A 20,658-nucleotide genomic window follows, 5' to 3' on the forward strand; every position below is an offset into this window, starting at 1 on the left:
TGAGAAAAGCAAATGGTGTTGGGGCGATCAAGTGTTACTATGGAATATCAATGCCGAGTTTGCTTTTTTCTCATCAATCACAGAACCGCTGCCACGGGAAAAATCTGAGTTTGATTGGGCCAGATCTGTATAGGAAAGTGGAAGAAAGGCAGCTGAAACAAAGCCAATTTTATTACATATGTTACGAAGGAAAAAGGTTTGGGCTGCTTGACAAGGTCTGAATAGAGTCCATTAGCTGGCTGGAATGAGAAGATGGTATACTTAACGTGGTATCCTCCTGGTAGCCTCCCTTGTGTGTAGCTGTATCAAGCTTTGTATAGGCCTGTGCATACAAACATCAGGTGTTGCCATGTGCTGAGGTTCTACCTGTCAGAATGCTCTTTCAGCAGCTTCATGACATCCCACCTATCCCTGGTTGAAAAACTCCTGCAGAGGGGCATCCCTGATCACAAGTCAGTCAGGCAGTGGTCCTTATAGAATTTTCCAGAGGACCCAAGAGTGAAAAAGGCAGTGTAGTCTGTCACGATGCTCCCCCAAATATTGTCCGGTTACCATGAAAAATCTCAACTAAGCATCAAATCCTTGTTCGGATGGACCTTATCAATCCCTCATTTGTAGCCCAATCTCACCACAAGGTTTCCTTGAGGTGGGTGCACTGTGAATAAAATCCACTTCCTTCAGGAGTGTGTACTTGTCATGACGATTTTAGGGTTGTATACTAAGAAGAATAGTCACTGCTGTTGGAAGGTCATTAGTTCTGAGGATACATAGTCTGTGTGTCTGAAACTTGCTGGTTTCCAGTTAAAGAGGTTTCTATGATTGATTGTGGCAAACTGACACATTCTAAGGTGCAGTACTACTTACTGAGAGAAGCACTGAACCTTGGTTCATCAACCATGGAAGCTTTATGGGTAGAGCACAGAAACATAGGGAGGGGAGGAGAAGATGGTGGTGCAACGCAGCGCGCGTGGCCGCTCCAAGATGATTTTGTATTTGTGAAGTAGGATGCCGTGCACAATCCTGATTTGATGGAGACAGCCATGAGAAGCACGGAGGAACATCTGGAAAAACTTCTGAAATGCCCGCTTCGCTGCTGCTGCTACTGTGCGATCGAGAATCTCCAGAGGGGAAGGCCCCAAATCCTCGGCTTTGCCTATTGCCTGTTGCCGGGGCCGGGGTCGAAGCGCTCGGCAGAGATGGTGCTCGGTGCTCGGCATCGGAGGGCTGGTTGGAGGCTCGAAGTTTTTGTACAGACTCAAGAGTCAGCTGTGGTCGGGTGCTTCCAGGACGCTGCATCGGCAAGTTTGCGGTGCTGGAAGCTCATGGCAGGGAGAGTCTTTTTTCTTCCTTCTACCGTCTGCGTGAGATGATGGGACTTTTGAAAGACTTTGAGACTTTTTTTTTACCGTGCCCATGGTCTGTTCTTTATCAAGTTATGGTATTGCTTTGCACTGTTGTAACTATATGTTATAATTATGTGGTTTTTGCCAGTTTTTTATAGTCTTGGTTTGTCTTGTGTTTCTGTGATATCATACTGGAGAAACATTGTATCATTCCTTAATGCATGCATTACTAAATGACAACAAAAGAGGACTGCGTGTCCTCATAATCTAATCTAACCTACAGCACAGTACAGGCCATTTGGCCCACAAAGCTGTGCCGAACATGGCCTTACCTTAGAAATTACCTAGGGTTACCCATAGACCTCTATTTTTTAAAATAGAGTTCTACCACTGTTGTGTACATAGAGTTTGGTTCATGTGTAAAAATAATTCAAAATTATTGCTAGTGGAGTGCTTGAGAATGAAAAAATGATGCCACTCTGCCATAATCTATACATTTGAAGTGAAAATGATAATCTGTAAGGTGCAGTGAATGCACTGTCTTGTCTTGCATAACTCTATGAATAAAATATATTTCATGTAAAAATGGTCTTTCTATTTATATTTTTATGATTACATTAGTTTTCTTTGTTTTTCAACTAGCATCTTTTAATGTATTTTTACTTACAGTATAGTTCCTTCAAGACAGTTGCTCAGGTGGATATGAGATGAAAAGTAACTGTTTTGACTGTGACTAACATATCAATTAGATAGCAATGACTGACATTCTTGAACAAGATCTAATGCAAGAGTCAGTGCCTAAGTGAGAGAAAGGCAGGGATATATTGAAAATGAAAGAAAAAATTAAAATGAAATAATTTCTGATTTATTTACTTCGTCAGTTGCTTTCAAGAACTGTCATTCACTGTATGCCAATTTATCCTTTCCACCTTTAAAGCTATTCTTGTATGTGAAATAGATAGCTATATCTTACCTTTTTTGGTTCTAGTATCTGGATGTATAATTTGAATTCTGAATGAAAGCTTATTAGTGAATATAGTAGCCCAGATGTTCCACAGAGATTCTCATCATCTTCTTTTGGCGTGTTTGTTGAGAAGCTGATACATTTCCTGAGAAACAGCATAGCACCGTTGCAAACATCTATTAGCCTGAACATTATTAGCTGAGATTCTGTCATTCTGTGGTTAAATGTGAGGTAGAAGAGCCTTATGACATTCAGAACATGCAAGTCTCCAAAATTGTTTTGCTCAATACCATTTCTTAAAGTTAGGATGGAACCAGGAAATAAGTGATATTTGCATTTAAAAACAGCCAGTCTGGACATTGATAGGTGTCATTCCTGGTAAGATGATCATCTGAAATTCTGGCTGTATGATGCGCAGGTCAGTCAATGCTTATGAGGCTTCTACAAATGCATTGGAATCAGAATCAGAATCCAGTTTAACATCACTGACATATATCATGTCTTTTTTTGTTTTGCAGCAGCGGTACAGTGCAATACATAAAAACATTTAAGAAATATGTACAGGTGTCCCCCGCTTTTCGAACGTTCGCTTTACGAAACCTCACTGTTGCAAGAGACTTACATTAGCTCCCTGTTTTCGCTAACAGAAGGTGTTTTCACTGTTACGAAAAAAGCAGCGTGCGGAAAAAGCAGCGCACGATAAAAGGCAGCGCGCGAAAAAAAAATCAGCACGCGCCCCGAGCAGCCGCTCTTCCCAGGAACTGCATTCTCGCCGGCATTGCTTAAACACGTGCCTGTGAGCAGCTGTGAGCAAAATGAGTTCTAAGGTATCAGAAAAGCCTAAAAGAGCTCGTAAGGGTGTTACACTTAGCATAAAACTAGACATAATTAAGCGTTTTGATCGTAGTGAACGAAGTAAGGACAAAGTGAGTTTGGCTTGTGGAAGTTGACGAAGATTTTGTTGAAGAGGTTTTGGCATCCCATGACCAAGAACTGATAGGTGAAGAGCTGATGCAATTGGAAGAGGAAAGGATAACAATCGAAACCAAATGAGTAATGATAAAGTACGACTTTAATTTTGAAAGGGTACGTTGGTTTAGGGCATATTTGCAAGATGGTTTGAGTCCTTACAAAGAACTGTATGATAGAAAAATGTGTGAGGCTCAGCAGTCAAGCATACTGTCGTTTTACAAGACTTCCGCATCAGCCACAGCAGACGATGAACCTTGACCTTCGACATCAAGGCGGGCAGACATAGAAGAAGATGACCTGCTTGCCCTGATGGAAACAGACGACACCCCAGTGTCCCACCACCCGAACCCCCAGGCCGCGGACAGATACCGATTCACAGAGAATGCAGCGGTGGCCGGGAGGCACACAGCACATCTTTAAGAAAAAAGCCGAAATAAACATGCTAATTAATTAGGTGCTGCCTGGCACGTAAATGTCGGCCCAGATCAGAGGCGATTGCCAATGTGCTGTGTGCCTCCCGGCTACCGCTGGACCCCTGCATGCTTCGCGGATCGGTATCGGGTCACTGCCCGGAGGGTGGGGGCCACTGCGACAACTCAGCCTAACACACCATCATCAGTTTGCTCGATGTCTTCTAAATTCCCTTAAGTGATACTACACGGTACATACATTATTTCTACTTTATATCGGCTGTGTATTTTTACATGTTATTTGGTATGATTTGGCAACTTAATAGCTTAAAGGTTACTGGAGAGCGCTTGCGCGTGTTTTTGCCGACAGTGCTTGCGTTGTGTTGCTGCCGAGAGCGCTTGCATGAGATTTTCTCTACAGAGAACAGCGCAGGTAATGATTGTGGAAAAGTATTTCTACTTTATATAGGCTGTGTATTTATCATATCATTCCTGCTTTTACTATATGTTACTGTTATTTTAGGTTTTATGTGTTATTTGGCAGGATTTTGTAGGTTATTTTTTGGGTCTGCGAATGCTCTCAAAATTTTCCCATATAAATAAATGGTAATTGCTTCTTCGCTTTACGACATTCCGGCTTACGAACTGTTTCATAGGAATGCTGTACCTTCTCATGGCGGGGGAAACCTGTATATCTAAATTAAATAAGTACTGCAAATAGAGAGCAAAACTAGTGAGGTAGTGTTCACTGGTTGGTTCATTATCCATTCAATAATCTGATGGTGGAGCGAAAGAAGCTTTTCCTACTTTTTCCATTCTCCAGTTCTCCACCTGTGTAACTTGCCTTTTGCGATTTTATCCACAGCAGAGTTTGATTTAGATATAGAGTGGGTTTTTACATATTGCTACAGTTTACTCTTGATAATTTACTCATCTGTTTCATTTTTAAAACATTGAATTATCTAATAATTTAAATTGACTGATATAAATAGCATTGCAATTCCACAAGAATATGTGAAGTTAATGCTTAAAAAGGGAAAGTGTCTGATGATTTGAATGAAATGACTTTGAGTTACAAGGGGTAGATTGGAAATCCTTTCTGGTAATTTTACATTGCATTCTTCAAGCTCACCTCAGTATCATTTTTATCCCTCCCCACCCCATTTTTCCTTTCTTGTCATTACTTCTCAGGACAGCCCACTGATGTTGCAGTCTGACAGGAATGTAACCGTGAATGCTCGCAATAACCTTGGACAGATTACTGGACAGCTGACAGTTGGTGAGTTTGCTATTCTGTGCTTATATTTTTCACTTAGAGTCACACCATCTGTAAGCTAATTGGGTTATAGGCTTTTTAGATCAAGTATCTGCTGATTAATGCCAGCACTTACTTCAGTCTCTCAAGTCTCATCACATTTATATTAAAGCATATCAAAGGCTTCAGATCTAACATATCTTTTTTTTTCAAAATAACCAAATGATTTCTTTCAATTTGAGTTATTTCAGCTTTTGATAATTTCTTTCACAAGTCTTACTATTGACTTCATTTCAAATAATTTCTGCTATTTAATTAAAAGATATCTTTTTATCAGTCTGCACTTCATAGCCACCAATGTAATAGCTTTCACAGCATGTTTATCCACTAGATTTATAATGTGATACTCACTTTATCTTTAAATTCCTTTCTGTACAATGATATTAAATGCACTATTAAGCAATTTGTAGTTATCTGAAAGAAGATCGAGATTTCATTTTGCATACTTTGCTGTTGATTCTTTGTAAATCATTAATTACTTTCTTAAAGTTCTCTTTTTTAATCCTCCTCTGGCTTACATCTCAGTGATAAAATACGCAGAATCTTCTTTCTTCAGTGTGAATACATAATTGTGAGCAAAACAAGGTGAAATTTTCAACATATTGTAGGCTTATTGATGGAGGTTTGCAAAGCTCACATCATTAAGGATAAATTTACCCTATAAACAAGATGGTGTTCAGAGAAATGCACAGTACATCTTCGTAAAATCACATATTCTCAATTTAAAGCCTTGGATTGAATTCCATTGATGGCTCAGTTGCTGAATTAAAAAAGCCAAAAGGCCCTAGGCTTGATTCTTGGTTAGTACAAGTCAGATGATCTCTGCCTGGTGACAGAATACAAGAATTGACCTTGAAGCTCCTTGGCAGAGGAGAAGAAAATCTGTTGGTGTACTGACAGCTCATCTCTATCTGGTGGTTTATTGTAAAGTACACATTAGGAGAATTTCACGTGAGATAGAGAAGTGTTCAGCTGCAGTTTCATCGCATAGCCAAAAGAAACAAAACAATTGGGCTTTTTATTCATTCTCACATTTTCATGGGAAGAGGATACTGTCAAGCATTTCCTTAATGACTTCAAATGCCTGTTTTTAATGTTATTACCGACCATTAATGTTACCAATTAACCATGTTACACAAGAAAAATTGAAAGTGTGCCATAAATATTTGAGTTCTTACATACCATGAAATATTTTTCTTTTGCAACAGTAGTACATTAAATTACTACAAAATACGAGTTGAGTATATAGTGCAAAAAAAAGGAATAAATGTCATTTAAATCATGAACCATTCAGAAATCTGATGGTGGAGGTGAGAAAGATGTTTCTCAAATTCTTTGGGCTCCAGAACCCTGAGTGTGGGTGTCACCCCACTGATTAAAGAGAAAAAGGCATGTCCCTGATGGTGAGGATCGTTAGTCACGGATGGTACTTCTTGAGGCACTACCACTTCAAGATGTCCTCAGTAGTGGAGAGGGTTATGCCTGTGAAGATCTGGCTGAGTCTACAACTGTAAACAGCCTCCGGCAATCCTGTGGATTGGAGCCTCCATGTCAGACTATGATGCCATCAGTTGCTCTCTGCCATACATCTACAGAAATTTGCAAGAGCCTTTGGTTTATGGGAGTCTATTGAGTCCATAAAGTAGCAGAGGTTTTTCAGTCACTTTTTTCATATGTGCTAATGAATAAATCAAGGTTCCAGTGGAATATAGTAACTAAATTAAATGTCTGATCAAGCTTTGATCAGATAACCATGATTAAATTATAGCCTGTCATGGATATGTATGTTCAATTCATTTCTTTGTTTAGAGGTCAGAAAGCTATGTAATCATCCAGTCACACAGCATGATACACCACTGAGCTTTGAGCCAGGAAATTCCCCATATCTGCTCATCTCAGCCAAAGGCATGGAGGAACATTTTAACCGACTTTATTTTCCTGGAGTAGGGAGGAGATAAACAACTGACTTACTTAACCATCGACCCCTGTGCAGTTGTGCTTTAAATCAAACAAGCGACCCTGTGGAAAGTGGCCTACCAAACCATTCAGACTCAACTGGTAGATAAAACTGGTTATTCTAAATGAGTAGCCAGGAAGTAGATAGGGAGGAAAAGTGAAGAAGTAAGAAACTAATTACAACTTGGATTACATAAATTTGTAAATATAGAAATAGCATATTATTAAAGTACATCTTATTTTAAGTGTGCAAAATCATAATCAGCTTATGATTCAGAAAGATATTAAATAATAAGAAGTATCTTATTATAAATGTCCTGTGTTACTAATATTCAGGATGGAAACAAGCTCTTTGCTTAGCGATCAACCATCATGCATTCATTTACATTAATCCTAAACTGTTAGTACTTTTCCTGCCATTCCTGGATTTTAACACCTGATTACACACAATGGACAATTAACAGTGACCAATTAACCTACCAAATTGAATGTTTTTAGAACGTGGGAAGAAACCAGAGCACCTGGAGGAAGCTCACGGTACCAGAAAGAGAACATGCAAATTCCACATAATCAGCACCGGGAGGCAGAATTAAACCTGGTCAGAAGAGCTGCAAAGCACCATTGTGCTGCCCTCCACCCTCAGGGATAATGATTCATAAACAAAAACCTTTTGTATTGAACCCATATCAATCTGAACAATAGCAACTATTATCAGCTAGAGGTGGACAATGGAAAACAGAATCACTTAATTAAAGCAAAATAAATGCTGAAGTTTTGTAAAGTATGACATTTCAAGGTTAAGAGCTTAAAGTCATTTGTAGATTCCTATTTAGTGTTTTGTAGTGCTTTTGAATTACTAAGGGCTAGGTAATGAAAGATTTTGGGATGCAAGATTAATTCTAACTACAGGCAAATTATCTTATGATTATGTTAATCACTTCCCAGTAGAAAATGTAACTGAAAAAGGCAGATATCCGAAGAAGTAATTACAGAGTCTCCATTCATTGTCTCAGGAAAAGCATGGGGCAAGGTCAATGGAAGTTTTGAAAACAAATTGTACGTGATCTGGATCTAGATCTGGCAGAGTTTAATTGAAAATTGCTGGTCTACCAGGCAATGCTTTCAAATTGAGACATAAGGCCAAAGAAGGATTTCCTTATCAAGTTCAGCTCTAACCTTTGATTTTAGTTAGGTGCAGAACTCATTCCCAACCTTAGCTGAGGTGCTAGTCACATACAATATTGTGTTACTATGGGAAGTAAACCCATAGATAAAAGAAGATCTGAGATGTGTAAATCAGTCAAGTGGTAGACTTCAGCACAGAATCCTTAGGGTATTTGTTTTTGAAATTCTCTGGCATTAAAAGACCTGTGAGATGAAACTGCACTAGGTACTCATGCCTCTTTCCTGAAATACAGGGGAATGAATTCTTTCTACACACAGCAGACAAAGGCATCACATACATAGATGCCTTGAAAGCTGGGCCTTCAGCATGGTTTCACACAGTAATTTCAGGAGTTATTGTGATTTAGGTGGGCTATTTAGATGTAATAGAGCAGAATTCCTGACGGCTTTATTTAGGTTTTCATCTGAGTAGCCTCCAACCTGACGACATGAGCATATCTCTAAGCTCTGGTCACTTCTCCCTCCTACCCCTCTCTCTATGTTCATTCCCCATTCAGGCTCCCTTCTTACCCCTTCTCTTCTCCTCACCTGCCTATCATCTCCTTCTGGTCGCAAATATGAGGAATTCTGCAAATGCTGGAAATTCAAGCAACACACATCAAAGTTGCTGGAGAACGCAGTAGGCCAGGCTGCATCTATAGGAAGAGGTACAGTCGACGTTTTGGGCCTGAAACATCGACTGTACCTCTTCTTATAGATGCTGCCTGGCCTGCTGTGTTCCCCAGCAACTTTGATGTGTGTTGCATCTCCCTCTGGTGTTTCTTCTCCTTCATTTCCTTCCATGATGCACTCTTCTACCCTATCAGATTGCTTCTTCTTCGCCCTTTATTTTTCCACCTGTCACCTCTCAACTTCTCAGTCCGTCCTCCCTCTTCCCCACCACTGACCTTCCCCCTGACCTGGCTTCACCCATCACCTTACAGTGTGTACTCCTTCCCCTCCCTCCACCTTCTTATTCTGGCTTCTTCCCCTTTCCTTTCCTGTCCAAACGGGCCTCGACTCAAAACATCAACTGTTGTATTTGCTCCATAGGTTCTGCCTGACCTGTTGAATTCTTCCAGTATTTTGTGTGTGCTATTTCTGGCCCCTTAGTTCTGTTTGTGTAGATTTCCTGGTGGGCATCAATGAAACTGTCTAATGGACATGTGAAAAAGGAATTTGTTATGGAAGCAGCTTAGAATAGGATTGATGAGGTGTAAAACAGAATTAATTGGTTGTCCCGTGTGCTGAGAGGCATTGAAGAGAAAAATTAAAAACCACTTGATGTCTATTCTTGTGCTACTTAGAGGATGAAAAAATATCTCATATGTTTATTAAAACACTTCAATATTATGCATGTGTCCTTTGGGTTTGCTCTCAGCGAGCAAAATAATTTAGATCCTTGGAATTGCAGTGGCCAATCCTCTTAGCATTTTGAAACTTCAGCTTAACCTAACAAAACTAACTTGGAATGGTTTAAACAACTCATTGTAATAATCAAATTGGGATGCTGCAACCAAAGTTAATTCAGATGGCTGTTTTGCTGTGGATTGATGGGATTATTAATTTCACAAATTTCATGACATATGCTGGTGATATTGAACCTGATTCTGATTCTGATTATTATCTGATAATCAGCATGGACTCAAAGGGCTGAATGGCCTCCTTCTACCTTGCAGGAAAGTATGTGAAGTATGAGATAATATAATAAGGTTAACTCCTTGCCACTGGAATAGGATTCTCATTTCCTTCTGTGATTGCCCCATTGAGAATTTTCAGAGAGTAGATATTGCTTTCTTCAGTAGATGTTCTACCAGGTTGGTTAGACGTGCCCTGGTAGACTGAAGCAAAATACATCCTGCAAATGTAATAGCTGAAATATCTCTGAGACCCAACTAAGCCACATATCTGGGTAGGCTGGCTTTGTCAGAATAAACACAAATGATGCATACTTCTGAGCATTTTTGGCATTCAAAACTTAATGTTCTGAAAATTAGAATAATCCAAAAATATTCACACATGGTTCCTTGCATTCACATCCCTGATAGAAATACATGGAACAATAGTAATTGAATCATGTCCATGTCCCTGACCTAACCCAGAGTAAACTGTTTGAGTGGATTCCCCTTTTTAGATTGTAGGGAATTGCACCAAGTTCTTATTTTTTTCTTTGGTGTCTGCAAACAGTAGATGGAGACTTCAGGATATTGGTTCAGGATGATGATTTTCATTCATGGATATATGAAGGACCTGGAATCATAGAGCACAACAACACAGAAACAGACCCTTCGGTACATCTAATCCATGCCAACCTGATTTCCTGCCGAGTTTATCTACCTGCGTTCTGATATATATCCCTCCATGTGCCTTCCATCCATGTACCTATCCAAACTTCTCTTAAACATTACAATTGAACCCGAGTCTACCACTTCCGCTGGAAGCTTATTCCACACTCTCACCACTCTCTGAATGAAAAACTCCCCATCAGATTCACCTTAAATACATCATCTTTCACCCTTACTCTATGACCTTTAGTTCTAGTTTCACCCATCCTAAATGGAAAACGCCAACATGCATTCACTTCTGTACCCCTCATAATGACCTGACAACATTTTCCCAACCAGTTAGGGCCTAAAGGATATTGGAGTGAATTTTGCTGACTCTAGCCAGTGATTCCAAAGGGAAATCTGTAGCTATTTCCACATAAGCCATATTGTAAATCCATATTGTAAATCCAGGACATGTTGAGTCACTCTGGATTCCGCAGCATTATGCCAGGCCTGGCAACAGATGGGAATAATTCAATTTGCAAGTTTAATTATTTGAAGCAATTTTAATGGCTTTTTAAAACACCATCACCGACTTTATACGCTCAGGGGATCTCCCATCCACTGCTACCAACCTTATAGTTCCCACACCCCGCACTTCCCGTTTCTACCTCCTACCCAAGATCCACAAACCCTGCCTGTCCTGGCCGACCTATTGTCTCAGCTTGCTCCTGCCCCACCGAACTCATTTCTGCATACCTTGACACGGTTTTATCCCCCCTATGTTCGTGACACTTCTCACGCTCTTAAACTTTTCGATGATTTTAAGTTCCCTGGCCCCCACCGCTTTATTTTCACCATGGATGTCCAGTCCCTATATACTTCCATCCCCCATCAGGAAAGTCTCAAAGCTCTACGCTTCTTTTTGGATTCCAGACCTAATCAATTCCCCTCTACCACCACTCTGCTCTGTCTAGCGGAATTAGTCCTTACACTTAATAATTTCTCCGTTGGCTGCTCCCACTTCCTTCAAACTAAAGGTGTAGCTATAGGCACCCGTATGGGTCCTAGCTATGCCTGTCTTTTTGTTGGCTTTGTGGAGCAATCTATGTTCCGTGCCTATTCTGGTATCTGTCCCCCAGTTTTCCTTCGCTACATCGACGACTGCATTGGCGCTGCTTCCTGCACGCATGCAGAGCTCGTTGACTTTATTAACTTTGCCTTCAACTTTCACCCTGCCCTCAAGTTTACCTGGTCCATTTCCGACACCGCCCTCCCCTTTCTAGATCTTTCTGTCTCTATCTCTGGAGACAGCTTATCCACTGATGTCTACTATAAGCCTACTGACTCTCACAGCTATCTGGACTATTCCTCTTCTCACCCTGTCTCTTGCAAAGACGCCATCCCCTTCTCGCAATTCCTCCGTCTCCGCCACATCTGCTCTCAGGATGAGGCTTTTCATTCTAGGACAAGGGAGATGTCTTCCTTTTTTAAAGAAAGGGGCTTCCCTTCCTCCACTATCAACTCTGCTCTTAAACGCATCTCCGCCATTTCACGTACATCTGCTCTCACTCCATCCTCCCGCCACCCCACTAGGAATAGGGTTCCCCTGGTCCTCACCTACCACCCTACCAGCCTCCGGGTCCAACATATTATTCTCCGTAACTTCCGCTACCTCCAATGGGATCCCACCACGAAGCACATCTTTCCCTCCCCACCTCTCTCTGCATTCTGCAGGGATCACTCCCTACGCAACTCCCTTGGCCATTCGTCACCCCCATCCCTCCCCACTGATCTCCCTCCTGGCACTTATCCGTGTAAGCGGAACAAGCGCTACACATGCCCTTACACTTCCTCCCTTACCACCATTCAGGGCCCCAAACAGTCCTTCCAGGTGAGGCAACACTTCACCTGTGAGTCGGCTGGGGTGATATACTGAGTCTGGTGCTCCCGGTGTGGCCTTTTATATATTGGTGAGACCCGACGCAGACTGGGAGACCGCTTTGCTGAACGTCTATGCTCTGTCCGCCAGAGAAAGCAGGATCTCCCAGTGGCCACACATTTTAATTCCACATCCCATTCCCATTCTGACATGTCTATCCATGGCTTCCTCTACTGTAAAGATGAAGCCACACTCAGGTTGGAGGAACAACACCTTATATTCCGTCTGGGTAGCCTCCAACCTGATGGCATGAACATCAACTTCTCTAACTTCCGCTAATGCCCCACCTCCCCCTCGTACCCCATCTGTTACTTATTTTTATACACACATTCCTTCTCTCACTCTCCTTTTTCTCCCTCTGTCCCTCTGAATATACCTCTTGCCCATCCTCTGGGTCACCCCCCCCCCTTGTCTTTCTTCCCGGACCTCCTGTCCCATGATCCTCTCATATCTCTTTTGCCTATCACCTGTCCAGCTCTTGGCTCCATCCCTCCCCCTCCTGTCTTCTCCTATCATTTTGGATCTCCCCCTCCCCCTCCAACTTTCAAATCCCTTACTCACTCTTCCTTCAGTTAGTCCTGACGAAGGGTCTCGGCCTGAAACGTTGACTGCACCTCTTCCTAGAGATGCTGCCTGGCCTGCTGTGTTCACCAGCAACTTTGATGTGTGTTGCTTTAATGGCTTTTTAACTGTCTTGTATACTACAATGATTTACAGTTTCAAACATTTATTTGTTTATTAGCATTTTGGGATACGGGCATCGTTAAGAAGGCCACGCATTTATTGCTGTATATAAACAGCTTTCAGAAGGTGGTGGTGAGTCATTTTCCCAAACCTCTGCCTTCCCTCTGATGGAGGTATTCCAATAATGTCATTGAGTATGGAATTCCATGAAGTCAACCTGAGTGATGATGTCATTCCAATTTAACATTGTATGTGACTTCTGAGGAGGAGCCAACAGTGGTGTTATTCCCAGATGCCTGATTAATTGTCACCACAGTGGGTAAAGGTTGTGAATTGTCAGAGTTGCTCTAAAACACATGCATGAGCAACTGCAGTGCATTTTGTACATGTTATACACTTCTGTCACAATAATAAATGTTTAGCAAAGCGATGGGGCGTATTTTCCTATAAGAGTATTGTAGAACTGAGTATTGTTGGAAATGCATTTTTTAGACAGTCCTGACTTCTGAATGTCAAAAGAGGAGTCACATGCTTCAAGAATTAGGGAACTTAGTGATAGTAATATCATGGATTGCCAGGTTGTTTCATGTCGGAGATGTTCTTTGCCTGGTTGAAATGTTATCTATCACTTGTCTGCCGTTACAGAATGGTTTGGCGGTCTTTCAGCTGATCCATTTGTTGCTGAGTTGTGAATGAAATAGAAAATCATGCTACCATCAGCAAATGTTCCAACTGCTGCCCTTGTGATAGAAAGAAGGTTCCTGAAGAAGCAGCAGAGAATGTTTGGGCCTCAGATGCTGCCCTGCTGAACTTCAATAGCACTGCTCTGGGGCTGGGATGACTGATCTCCAGCAATCACAACCATCGTCCTGTGCTGTGTGGCTCAGGGTTCCATGTTGACACACTTGATCTGTTGACACACTTGATCAAATGATGCTCTGATGTTCAGCGCAGTCTCTCTCAGTTTCTCTCTTGAATCCAGCTCTCCAGTCCATAACTGGATCAAGGATATGGCAAACTCTGGGCCAAACACTTGTGAACAGTTTTTATTTTATGCATTTGTGAGAGCTGAGTGTTTCTAGCAAAGCCTGTATTTATTACCCATCTCTAATTGCTCCTGAGGAAATGGTGGTGTTAGATAAGAAGTTGAGCTATTGCATAGTGAATTACCGCATTTACATCCAGCACTGATGAAGGAACAATGATAGATTTCCAAATCAGGATGATGAGTAACTTGGAGGAATACTTGCCATTGGTTATGTTCCCCTTTACCTGCCGTCTCTGGGCTTTCTTAGGATTAGTGGCCAAGAATTTGGGAGATGCTATTGGCCTTAGGAATGAATAATTAGGAATGAGTGTTTAGAAGGATGATGGATAAGATACCAATTAAACATTTTGCTTCAACCTGGTTGAGAAAGAGCTAACAATAGAGAGGGAGCAATGAAAATTTATCAGACTGATACTTGGAACAGTGTGTCTGTTATATCAAGAAAGATTAAATATGTCAGGCCTATTTCCTCTTGCTTTTAGATAATGAGTGCTCAAGAGCAAATATATGTGGAGGTTGAAGCCTGCTCCCAGTCAAAAAATAAGGAGCAGACCATCTAGAACTGAAATGAAGGGCAATTTATTAACACTATGGATGGTGAATCTTTAAAATTCTCTCCCTCTGATGGTTGTGCAGCATCAGTCATTGTGTTCAGAGCAGAGACTGATAGACTTCTGGATATTAAGGAGGGTTACAGGGACGGGGCAGATAAATGTTTAAGATCGAAGATCGGCCATGATCTTATTGAATGATAGAGCAGCTTAAGGGGTCCAATGACCTCCTCCTGCTTCTATTTCCCATTTTCAGAATTGGGAAAATTAACATACGGTGGATTTGGGTTAATTGGGACACATCAGGACCAGTACATTTTGGCCCAAATAAGCGGCTGCTCCAATTAGCCAAAGCTTCGTGGAAATTGTTAGAAGGTCTAAAAATGACAAACTACCATTTAACTGAGTAACAATTGTGTATTTAATCGAAATACAGAACAAATCAGAACTCTACCAATACCTCTACAGTATTATAAAACTCTTTTAGTTCCTAATAGATACAACAGAGGAATTTATCTACCGTGTTCTTTTGATTGACTGTAAATGAACAAATCTTGCACAGATACCTACCACAAGTAATGGACTGCCTTCATACAATGCTTTAGATGATTGCATCCTCCAAGTCTTTATTTTCATTGTAACATTCAAGATTATTGTTGATACTTCATAGTTCCTAACTTGTTGAAGTCGTGAAATCACTGCATTTTCATTCTGAGCCACTTCTGACATCTCCAAGCCTCAATGCTTGAAACCGCGGTGAGCAAAATGGTTCCAAATTGTCTTCCTGCTCACCAACTATCAGTGACAAAGGTTTTTGAACACCAACACACACAACTTACGCTATTTAAAATAAGATCACTCTCAGCACAGTGTAGAGTCTGCAAGTGCACGTGACTGATGCTAGTCAGAAACTGTTTGGCAATAGTCTTCTGCTTCCGTTATGTGACATAGTGTCCCAAATAAATGAAGGGAGTCCCAAATATTTCCTGAATTTAGTTTACGTCCTTTAAAAGTTCTCCCAAATAAAAGGCTGTCCCAATTTAACCGGAATCTACTATGTATGCTGCTGACCTGTTATAAAATCCCAAATGGTGTTTTAGAAGATGAAGCTGCTGGGTATAGCATTTATTTGATTTCATATCTTCATAATATGATTCTCTCATTGTGCTGTTAGGACATCTTGGGATAGGAAATATACCCTGCATTGCGTAGTTGCTGAGGTTTCAATGGCAAAGTAGATCACTGAGGTTGGCTGAAATAGTGCTTGCATTTTACCAGTGCCTACTGTACATGCCCTCTTGCCATGCAAAATAGTATTTTAGACCACATTAAATGATACTGCAGCCAGGGGCGTATCTACGGAAAATAGCGCCTATGGCAAGCACTGTAATTGCGCCCCTGTCCAAACATCTGACACCCATCTTTTAGATAACTTTACTGTAATATCAGCTCAAAAATTCAAGTCAAGCTCATTAATCTTTTAATTGAGAAATTATGGCAATACATGAAAATTATAACTGCACCTTCCTTGCTTTCACTGATGCAAATTGGTCTATGATGTGATCAAAGTCAGTTTTTTTCAGTTTCTTCTCTTTCTACGCTCAGCAGAGCAAGATCATAGAGTCTGCCTTGAACCATGGAGGTTCTCAAATATGAAAGTATTAGTTTTAACTTGCTGAATGATCTCTCACAGCTGGCGATGGAAACTGCGATGGTCAGCATTATCTGAATAGCAATGCGAAGATTGGGGAAGACGCTCTCATCTCCATACTGAACAATAAATTCAAGAAGCTCTTCAGGTTTTGATATTTTCATGTTGACCTGCCTTGATAGCAACATTCTGCAATCCAAAATTTCTTCATATAGCTGCTGTCCATCAACATCAAAGCTGTACAATTCGCCCAAATTTTTGCACTTATTTTTTCGGTCGTTATTGTCAGCGCCGTAACACAGTCCCTCGACATCAAGAAGGAATCTAAACTTGGCGTCAGTGTCGTGCAAATGAGCTAACCTTTCATCCAGTTCTCTGTGAAGACAGTCGAGTGTTCACTTCATGAATCTTTCCATTTCCTCCTTAGCTGTTAACCCAGCGTCTCTCGAGTTTTCACCAGCCATTCATTTCTTTCGTCTCTGACATCTTTCAACTTCAATTTTCCATTCTTGACAGAGACCGACTCCTTCTTTGAGTGACTCACTGATCAACACTTCTCTTTCATCATAAAAATGATCCCGGAGGGCTTTCAAATTCAGGACATCATCGTGGAAGTTCATGCTAGGATCCTGCAGCCTCTTTTGAATACGGTCAATGCGAATGAGTACTTTGTTCCAAAATTCTAACAAAATCAGAAAATCGTAACTCAACATGTGGTTGTACAGCTACCTTGCGTCACTTCTTGTTTCACTGGTCTCGTTTTCATTGTCAGTCATGTCCTGGAGATCTTGAGGTATCTCCTCAAGGTACTTGTTGACGGATTTCACTGCTTCTGAACTTGCACTCCACCTGGTTTCGGACTCCGGCTTAACAACTACAGGCAAGGTGTTTTTGAGTTTTTCCCAGCGCTGTGTTGAACGAGAGAAAAATACGTAGAGAGCTTTGATGGTTCCAGAAAACGTGACCATCATTGTATCCTGCTTGGCTGCATGTACACCCACCAAGTTGAGTGAGTGATTGTCGCAATTCACAAACACTGCCAGGTTGTTTTTCTCACTTATTCTTTGATGAGTATCACTTCCGCATCCAGCCATCACAGCTGTGTTGTCATAGCACTGTGAATGACAAACTTGTAGCTCCATTTCGTCCTTCTCTCGCTTTCAAGATGTTTTCAAACAAGCTCTCAGCATCCTTCTGGCTTATCTGGATAAAACCAAGAAAGGACTCTCTAACACAGACTGTTTTCCTCTCAAAATCAACTTCCACATACCTCATTACTTCTGACATCTGCTCACGGTGTGCCTGATCAGGAGTCGAGTCGAACATGAGACCATAGTACTTGGCTTTACAAATGCTTCTCAGTAAACTCTGGCAAACAGTGGATGCCATCATGTGGATGAATTCGTTCTGGACACCCGCTGAAATATAAGACGTAGATCCAGGATGACTTTCTCAACACGTCAGGCGTTTTTCCAGTATCCTTGTCGAACTTCAGAAGTCCAATGTCATGCTGTTCAATCACTTCTGGTATGACAGTTCGAGGCTCTTTGACACCATCCAGTTCACTAGGTTCAGTATCGTCAGGTTCAATCTCATCAGGTAAAATCTTGTCAACAAACTCAACATCACCCCCACCACCATCATCTTCCCCTCCTGCCACGTCCACGTTCTCTGTGACAGCCTCACTCTTAATCTCGTCATATTTGGATTTATCTGACGACTTCCTCCTCAGCTTGTCATGTATTTGTACTTGATCCACCTTCGAATTCTAACAAACTTGTAGCAGGTGCAGGCGACTCCATGGAACGTGTCGAACTACTTGTTCCGGGCTTTTCAAAGAAGGACATGAAGAACTTGCTCGACTTCTTGGCTTCCTCCGCCTCCAACTTCCGTCTCTTCCGTCCGGTCTTCTTACACAGTGCTCTGAAGTAAGGCCATCCTAGTGCTTCTCACCCATGATAATCAAAGACATTTGAAGAAAATTCTTTTTTCACTATTCAAGGATGGCTTGTCTGACTTTAAAAGAAACTGCTCAGTGGGGCCCCCCTTCAAGTGGCACCCAGGGCACGTGCCATACCTGCCATACCTTAGATACGCCACTGACTGCAGCCTAAAAGACCAGGTGCTGCAGGAAACCTCACTCCAGTGCTTAATGTTTGGATCAAGCTAATTGACAGCAAAAGAAACAAGAGGACAAAGCAAGTTACATGAATGACATTTCCTTTACTTCAATATTCAGGATTCAAGATTGTTCATTGTAATCCTTCTGTACACTTGTGTAAAGGAGAATGAAATGATTGCAGCATGAAAAAACACAATAAGCAGAAAGAGCGCAATAAAAAACAATATAAAGGCAATCAAATAAAGCACATTGTATGTACAAGTAATTGTTTGAGTGTGGCCCTGTGCATAAGATTAGCTTATATACTGTACATGGACTGTATGTATAAAAGATGATGCAAGGTGCGGGGGATCTGTACATGAGGTGACTGACTGGAGATAGTATAGTGACAAAGTGACTCTCGGCAAGAGGAGCTCTTCTAGGTAGCAGCAGGACATATGGACACACAGCAGGGCAGTGACTGTCAGTGTGTGAGGTGTGAAGTGTAAGGGTAAAGTGGCACTGCATTGGGGTGATGAAGGATGCTGAGGGGCTGATGTGTAAGACGTGGTGGTGGGTGTAGTTAATAGGCGGAGGTGTTGATCAGCCTGAGGGCTTGAAGGAAGTAACTGTTTTTGAATCTAGTGGTCCTGGTGTGATCCCTCTGATTTCATCCTCAAATCTATTGTATATACTGCAGTAGAAATCTGTTGTGTATACAGAACAGCATATACAATTGGCAGACAAAAGGAGAAAAGAGCAGAGAAAAAAATGATATTAAGGTGTTGATTTATTGATATATGTATATTCTTATCATTTTAATTTCTGTGCCCAAAGTGGCTGCCATAATGATGTGGGTGTTTCATAAATGTATGTCAGGTAGAGTTCTCTGATGTCATTGAGTTCCCCTGCTATTTTGTCTCAAAAATTGGAAATCCTGTCAAACATCAAAATTGTTCATTAAAGCCCTTAGCCCGAAGCAACTGGCTTCTGCCACAGTTTTAAAATATAATTAAAGCGTGGTTTGCCTGTAAGCAATCTGATCATTAGATCTGCGTGACATTGTGATTTTTTGGATTTCCAAGGTATAATGAGATTGTTTTCTGCTGATTTAATTTGCTTATGCACCCTGAACCATCAGCAAGAATTGACAACCATACATTCTTGCTTCTTTGAATGTGTTGCCCAAAGAATGAAATGCAGAGCACCAGCAATCACCGCATGGAGCCAGGTGAATTTGAAGGCTAGGCAAAGGAGAAGCTGGTATCAGGTGTATCGATATTTCAGTGGAACAAAGGAAACTACAGTGGTATGAGAGAGGAACTGGCCCAAGTAGATTGGAAAAGTAAGCTAGATGGAGGGATGGTAGAGCAGAATTGGATGGAATTCCTACACGAAATACGGAAAGTGCAGGAAAAATATATTCCAAGAAAAAAGAAAATTATGAATGGAAAAATGGCACAAATGTGGCTAATGAGAGAGGTTAAGGCTAAAATAAAAGCAAAAGAGACGGCGTACAAGGAAGCAAAAATTAGTGGGAGAACTAAGGACTGGACAACTTATAGAAACTTACAGAAGGAAACTAAGAAAGTCATTAGGAAAGAAAAGATGAATTATGAAAGGAAGTTGGTAATTAACATAAAAAAGGATGCTAAGAGGTTTTTTTTTAAATATATGAAGAGTTAAAGACTGACACTGGTAGATATAGTACTGATTGAAAATGATGCTGGAGAAATTATAATGGGTGACAAAGAGATGGCAGAGTTACAGTCAAGATTACGAGAGAGAAAGTGCTTGGGAAACTAAATGGACTAAGAATAGATAAGTTTCCCACACCAGATGGGACGCACCCACATGTTCTGAAGGAGGTGGCTTTGGAGATTGTGGAAGCATTGGAAATGATCTTCCAGGAATCAATAGACTCTGGCATGGTTCCGGAGGACTGGAAGGTTGCAAATGTGTTTCCGCTGTTTAGGAAAGGAGGGAGGCAGCAAAAAGAAAAATTGCAGACCTATTAGTCTGACATCGGTAGTTGGAAAGTTATTGGATTCGATCCTCAAGGATGAGGTTATGAAATACCTTGAGGTGCATGACAAGATAGGCCCAAGCCAGCATAGTTTCATGAAGGAAGATCGTGCCTCACCAACCTATTGGAATTTTTTGAGGTAATCTCAAATAAGATTAATAAGGGAGAGGCTGTGGATGTTGTGTATTTGGATTTTCAAAAGGCCTTTGTAAGGTGCCGCTTAAGAGGCTGCTTAATAAGATGAGAGCCCATGGAATTACAGAA

General features: G+C 41.2%; 1 protein-coding gene across 2 annotated transcripts in view; it reads left to right on the plus strand.

Moving 5' to 3' along the window:
- The window catches only part of LOC134343418 (zeta-sarcoglycan), a 981,051-nt gene that overhangs the window by 785,319 nt on the left and 175,074 nt on the right, over nucleotides 1-20,658 (plus strand). For both annotated transcript variants that reach the window (XM_063042119.1, XM_063042118.1), the window contains exon 4: nucleotides 4,881-4,968. In XM_063042119.1, the coding sequence (XP_062898189.1) occupies nucleotides 4,881-4,968 (88 nt within the window). The remainder of the gene's footprint in view (nucleotides 1-4,880; nucleotides 4,969-20,658) is intronic.

Source organism: Mobula hypostoma, chromosome 3 (assembly GCF_963921235.1).
Source record: "Mobula hypostoma chromosome 3, sMobHyp1.1, whole genome shotgun sequence".
Taxonomy (NCBI): domain Eukaryota; kingdom Metazoa; phylum Chordata; class Chondrichthyes; order Myliobatiformes; family Myliobatidae; genus Mobula; species Mobula hypostoma.